Source organism: Cariama cristata, unplaced genomic scaffold (assembly GCF_000690535.1).
Source record: "Cariama cristata isolate BGI_N322 unplaced genomic scaffold, ASM69053v1 scaffold13397, whole genome shotgun sequence".
In the NCBI taxonomy this organism is placed as follows: domain Eukaryota; kingdom Metazoa; phylum Chordata; class Aves; order Cariamiformes; family Cariamidae; genus Cariama; species Cariama cristata.
In genome coordinates, this window is record NW_009626178.1 from 7,136 (window position 1) to 13,549 (window position 6,414).

Here is a 6,414-nt window from a genome sequence, read left to right on the forward strand (position 1 = left end):
ATTTTAACTAGACGGACATTTTCATACATCCTGTTGCCTTGAGTTTAATAAAAGACCTCCTTTTCTTGCTTTTAAACCCAAGTAGTTGAACTTCATGCAAAAACTCCCTACTCACAATGAAAGTAGCAGGAGAGCCATGAGTTAAACCAGCTCCAGGCTGCGAGTTAAACCAGCTCTTCCGTGCAGCTGAGGTTGCTGCCTCTTGCCCTCCCCGTCCCAACCCCGTCCCGTGGCAGCACGCCGCTCCTTGCACCAAGCATGGGGACATGCTCCTCACCCCCCACCATTCCCACCAGCCCCGAGAAAGGCCATGGCATGTGTTTCAGGGGGTTGCACTGAAGGCTTTCCCTGACTGTTGCCCGCAGGTTGCCCGCCAGACGACGTACGTCATCATCATGAACCGCACTCACATAGAGATCGACGTGCACCGGCTGAACGACGGCGGGCTGCTGCTCTCCTATGACGGCAACAGCTACACCACCTACATGAAGGAGGAGATCGACAGGTACCTCCCCAAGGGGCCCCCACCAGCCCTCCCCACTGACCAGCAGTCAGTTGGTGAGACCTTTCCCCCTCCTCAAGATACCGGCTCACCATTGGCAACAAAACGTGTGACTTTGAGAAGGAGAAGGACCCGACCGTGCTGCGCTCGCCCTCCGCGGGGAAGCTGCTGCAGTACACGGTGGACGATGGTGGCCACGTGGCCGAGGGGGATGTTTTTGCGGAGATCGAGGTGAGTTTTGCAGAAGAGCCTGGAGGAGGCTCCGTTCCTGCAACGTGTGTGGACGATAAAGATGAAACCCGCCAACGCTGCCGCGATGCTCGAGGTGCTCCGCGGTGTGCAGGCGCTGCTCGCTCGGTGACCGTTTCACTCATCCTCGCCCAGGTGATGAAGATCATCATGACGCTGGCAGTGGAGGAGGCCGGGCGGGTGCACTACATCAAGCGGCCGGGCGCACTGCTGGAGGCGGGTTGTGTCATAGCCCGGCTCGAGCTGGATGATCCCACCAAAGTGAAGCCTGTGAGTCTGCCAGGGGGCCAGCCACGCTGCTGTCCCCTCCCAAGTGCCATCCTGTGGGACACCGAGGACGCTGGCTGGGGGATAAAATGGAGGAGCTGCCCTGACTGGGGAGTTAGCAGGGACGTGTCCCCATGCTGGCAGAGGGTGGCACTCACATGGCCACGCCGCATCCCCCAGCCAGTTGTACCGGGGCTAGAGTGGCTGCTCCGTGTGCCATGGTGTTGCTCTGCGTGAGCATCCCGTGCATGCTTACTTAGTGTGCAGAAGCTCACGTGCAAGTTTTTAGTGTCTCTGTAGCACCCTGCCCACATCTTCAGTTTTTCTGCATTGTTTTCACGACGGGGCACTGGCAGAGACATGAAGCTGGAGGTTAGGTCCATCCTCTGTGTCTAACCAAAAGCAGATGCTGGAGGGGTTGTGCTGGTTTCTCAGGGGCAGCTGCAGCTCTATCATGATGGTTGGAAGAGACCTCAAAGATCATCAAGTCCAACAGTCTGCCCAACACCACCATGCCCACTAAACCCACTAAACCATGTCTTGAAGTACCACATCTAAACGTTTTTTGAACACCTCCCGGGATGGTGACTCCACCACCTCCCTGGGGAGCCCGTTCCAATGCCTGACGACTCTGACAGTGAAGAAGTTCTTCCTAATGTCCAACCTGAACCTCCCCTGGCACAACTTGAGACCGTTTCCTCTTGTCCTCTCAGGGGGCTCCATCCCATATCAGCAAAGACCAGGACCAACTCACCTCTCTCTGCTCTCTCCAGGCACAGCCGTTCACAGGGGAGCTCCCAGCCCAGCAGACCCTTCCCATCACCGGCGAGAAGCAGCACCAGGTTCTCCGCAACATGCTGGACAACCTCACCAACGTCATGAATGGGTACTGCCTGCCCGAGCCCTACTTCAGCACCAAGGTGGGCGCCAAGGACAAAGGCGGTCCAGGTGTCCTGCCCCATTGCCTCGTGTTTGCCACGACAGCAGGACAGGCAGCACCGGTGGGTGGGGTGCGGGCAGCACCAGCTCCTGCTCCTTGCAGGTGAAGGAGTGGGTGGCACAACTGATGAAGACCCTGCGGGACCCCTCCCTGCCCCTCCTGGAGCTGCAGGAGATCATGACGAGCATTTCGGGAAGAATCCCCCTACCTGTGGAGAAGTCGATCTGGAAGGTGATGGCACAGTACGCCAGCAACATCACCTCCGTCCTCTGCTGCTTCCCCAGCCAGCAGGTGAGCGGCACGGGGGGCTGCGCTCCCCAGCTTGGCCTTCGCTTCCTTTGTAGCCAGAGCTAGTTAGGAGCTTCTGCCAGAATTTGTCCTGCCAAGAGGTATTATAAAAATTTAAATGAGGGAAATATTTGTGGTTTATGCTTGCGTTTTTACGCTTGCGTTTCTATATTTATTTGTCACTTTGCATTTTTCACTTGGGAGGGGGGAATCCCCAAACGAAAGGCTCTGCGTGCAGCAGTCCCCAGGCAAGTTGGGGAGCCGGTGGCCGTGCTGGCCCCAAGCTGCACCAGACCCCGTGCCCTCTCCCTTCAGATCGCCAACGTGCTAGACACCCACGCGGCCACGCTGCAGAGGAAGGCTGAGCGGGAGGTCTTCTTCATGAACACGCAGAGCTTGGTGCAATTGGTGCAGAGGTGAGCCCCGCACTGCCTGTGACCCCCCCCGCCACCGTCACCTCCTGACAGCACGCTGGGCTCTCTGCTCCCCAGGTACCGCAGCGGCATCCGGGGCTATATGAAGGCAGTGGTGCTGGACCTGCTAAGACGCTACCTGCAAGTGGAGACCCAGTTCCAGCACGGTGGGGACTCGGGAGCTCTCTGGAAGGGTCTGCGGGGCAATCTGGGGGGGTCTGCAGGGCTCACCATGCTCTGCCCCGCAGCTCACTATGACAAGTGCGTCATCAGCCTGCGGGAACAGTGCAAACCCGACATGACCCCCGTGCTGGAGAGCATCTTCTCTCACGCCCAAGTGGCAAAGAAGAACCTGCTGGTGACCATGTTAATCGTGAGTGCAAGCCCATGCCCCGAGACACCAGAAGTAACGGCTGGTGGCAGGGAAAAGCCCACAAGCCAAGGCAAAGCTCTACTTCGCTGCAGGATGGGACGTGGCTGTGGGTGGCTGTCACAGCCCTGTGCTTTCCCCTTGAAAGCAGGCGGACACCTGAGAAACCCCTTTTCTGCTCCTCTGTTTAATACATCCCCAGGGTTTGGGGTTTGCATTCAAATGTCCATTCCTGCCTCGTTAAGGTGATTTTATTTCCCCTCTGTAGCATTGCATCGCTGCCCTTGGTTCAAAGAGCAGCGTTTTGCCCATTTTTGCCACCCCGGGTCTTGTCCCTGTTGCCCACGCGAGGCTGGGGGTGCAGGATGAAGCCATCCCGCAGCGAAGGCGCCTGAGCTGAGCCGTGGTGCTGGGTGCATTGCAGGACCAGCTGTGCGGCCGTGACCCCACGCTGACGGACGAGCTGACGGCCATCCTCCACGAGCTGACGCAGCTCAGCAAGACCGAGCACTCCAAAGTCGCTCTGAGAGCCCGGCAGGTCAGCGAGCACCGTCCCCATCCCTGTCTCCATCCCTGTCCTCGTCCCTGTCCCCATCCCTGTGCCCGTTCCCCACGCTCCCAGCCTCCTCTCCCCTTGCAGGTGCTCATCGCCTCTCACCTGCCCTCCTACGAGCTGCGGCACAACCAAGTGGAGTCCATCTTCCTCTTTGCCATCGACATGTATGGACACGAGTACTGCCCTGAAAACCTGAAGGTTGGGAATTGCATAATTTTCCGCAGAGGGAATTTGCCTTTTGGGTGACTTTGCTGAGGAGGTCGGGCTGCGAGTGGCTTAGCCTTAAAAATAGCCAAAAAAGCAATCAAAGCCTTGGTGCTGTGTCAGTGCCTGTGCGGAGCAGAGGAAGGGGTGCACCCCATCGCTGCCAGTCCCCATCCCCCCCCTGCTCCTCACCCTGTTTGCTGGGGGACTGACATGTGGATCCACATCTGGGTCTGGTGATGTCCCCATGGTGGGCTGGGTGTCCTATGGCACGCCGGTGCCCAGTCCTGCACAGCCCCACATTGAGGGACCCCTCTGGAACGTGCCTCCCCCATCCTGTGACGGGGCAAAGAGGTCCTGCTTCATCCTTGCCCTAAATTTTGCTTTCTTCCCCCAGAAACTGATCCTCTCCGAAACCACCATCTTTGATGTGCTTCCTGTCTTCTTCTACCACACCAACCAGGTGGTGCGAATGGCAGCACTGGGGGTGAGGGGCTGGGGGGGCTGCGGGGGGTGTGTGAGCTCTGGGGGGTGGCATGGATGTGTGCGGTGGGAGCCGGGACACGGCGATACCTCCTCCTGTCCCCCTCCCAGGTGTACGTGCGGCGTGGGTACATTGCCTACGAGCTGAACAGCCTGCAGCACCGGCAGCTCTCGGATGGGACCTGACTGGTGGAGTTCCAGTTCATGCTGACTTTCTCCCACCCAAACAGGTATGGGGGCCCCTGCACGCCTGTCCCACTCCCCTGGACATGGTCCTTTTTGCAAAGCTGTCGGGTTTGTATCATCTCCTCCGTGGAAAACGCGGAGACCCTCAGAGGGAACTGCCTGCCGTGCTCTGCCTTTGCCGGTGGAGCAGGATGAGCCCTCTCCAAGTCAGGGTCCCGTGTGGGACCCGCGTGGTCCCTGTTGGACCCAGGAGCGATGCCTCCACCCTGACAGCTGCCTTGCTCCCCCGAGCAGGATGTCTGTTCCCGTCAGCATCTCCAACCCTGACCTGGCCCGGCACAGCACCGAGCTCTTCATGGACAGTGGCTTTTCCCCCCTGAGCAACCGGATGGGGGCTATATTTGAGGACTTCACAAGGTGGGGGTGCAGGGACACGCCTGGCTGGTCGTGCACGTCCCTTTTGGGTGCTGCTGCAGTTGGAAGAAATCAAAAGGGGGTGGAAGAGCCAAACTGGTGGTGGCTGGGCAGCGTTCGGGGCAGCTCCTCTTCCTCCCACAGCCAGAGGTTGGGGCTGGGTATTTTCAGTATGACACTTACCTGGTGGGGACACGACGTGTCTTTTGGGGGCATGCGGAGCCTGGGGGAAGCTTGTCTGGCACAGGTTAAGCATCTCCACGCGTTACCACAGCAGCGCTCGGAGCTGCGTTTCGTGAGCTGTGGCTTTGCCGTGGGCTGGTGGAGCCCGGCTGAGCCAGTGCATACCCGTGGGTTGCTGCACAGGTACCCACATCCCTGCCACCATGGGTCACTGGTGCTGTCACCTTGGGCAGAGGGTGGGCACGACGTGCTGTGTTGTCACCTCATCCTCACCGTTTGGGCAGGAACTTCGATGAAGTGATCTTGTGTTTCGCCAACCCACCTTCGGAAAGTGTGATCTTCAGTGAGGCACGAGCCACCATCTACGAGGAGGAGGATGCCAAGGTGGGCACGATACCATTGCTGTCGTCCCAGGTGGTGCCAGGATGGCAGTGGTGCCACTGGTCAGGGTTGACTGGGGGGTTTTGCTGCCAGAACGTCCACGAGGAGCCAATCCACATCCTCAACATCGCGCTCCGCTGGGCTGACCATGTGGAAGACGAGAAGCTGGTGCCCATCTTCAGAGCCTTTGCCCAGTCCAAGGTCTGTCGCTGGGATCAGACCCCCTTTTTGCAGACCCTGCAAGCCAGGGCACCGTACCCCAAGGCGCTGCCTCGTCTCCACGCGGTGCTCCCCAAAACACTGCACCCTGTGGCAGCCGCTTGGGTTTTTTTGGCTCCCTCAGTGGAGAAGTTTAAGCTCTCGTGACTGGTGGAGTCTTATGTTTCTGTGTAGAAAAATGTCCTCGTTGACTGTGGTCTCCGGAGAATCACATTTCTCATCGCCCAGCAGGTGAGTGCAGACTGAGCTGCCGACAGGCAGCGTGACTTTGGACACGTCCTGCTTCTGTCTCCTTAAAATGCCTAAAAGCATCCCTAAGTACCTTATAGACATAGCGATGGGTGTACCTACTGTGCCTCAGGAGCTGGGAATTAATTAATGAGGGATTCAATGAGTGATTTATCTCCTATATTATCCTTGATGCGGTTAATGTCTCCAGTAACATGTGGTTCCTGCGTGGCTGCTCCATAGCTTTAAGCTGCCTTTAAGAGACATCGATTATTCCCAGCTCTTTTCCCTTTGGGGAAGAAGGAAGCCGGCAAGGTTTTTTTCTTTTTAAAGAATTCGCTGAAAATCGGAAGAATCCTCTGCGTGCCAGGATTATTCATGTTGTGTTCTCCCTCTCTTTTGCTCTAGAGAGAATTCCCAAAGTTTTTCACATTCAGAGCCAGGGACGAGGTAAGAGCTGCGGTTAGAGCAGACCCCGTCCGGCGCTGGCTGACGGGCCGCTCGCTCACCCCTCAACGCCGTACCAGTTTG

The 6,414-nt window shown here is 58.0% G+C and overlaps 1 protein-coding gene across 1 annotated transcript in view; it reads left to right on the plus strand.

The window, feature by feature from the left end:
- The window catches only part of ACACB (acetyl-CoA carboxylase beta), a 21,528-nt gene that overhangs the window by 5,964 nt on the left and 9,150 nt on the right, over window positions 1-6,414 (plus strand). Inside the window, 17 exon segments of the mRNA XM_009703922.1 lie at window positions 366-505; window positions 583-733; window positions 887-1,021; window positions 1,792-1,938; window positions 2,061-2,249; window positions 2,562-2,662; window positions 2,738-2,826; window positions 2,908-3,032; window positions 3,454-3,567; window positions 3,670-3,783; window positions 4,187-4,276; window positions 4,384-4,502; window positions 4,753-4,875; window positions 5,340-5,439; window positions 5,530-5,637; window positions 5,830-5,886; window positions 6,292-6,333. Of these exon segments, the coding sequence (XP_009702224.1) occupies window positions 366-505; window positions 583-733; window positions 887-1,021; window positions 1,792-1,938; window positions 2,061-2,249; window positions 2,562-2,662; window positions 2,738-2,826; window positions 2,908-3,032; window positions 3,454-3,567; window positions 3,670-3,783; window positions 4,187-4,276; window positions 4,384-4,502; window positions 4,753-4,875; window positions 5,340-5,439; window positions 5,530-5,637; window positions 5,830-5,886; window positions 6,292-6,333 (1,944 nt within the window).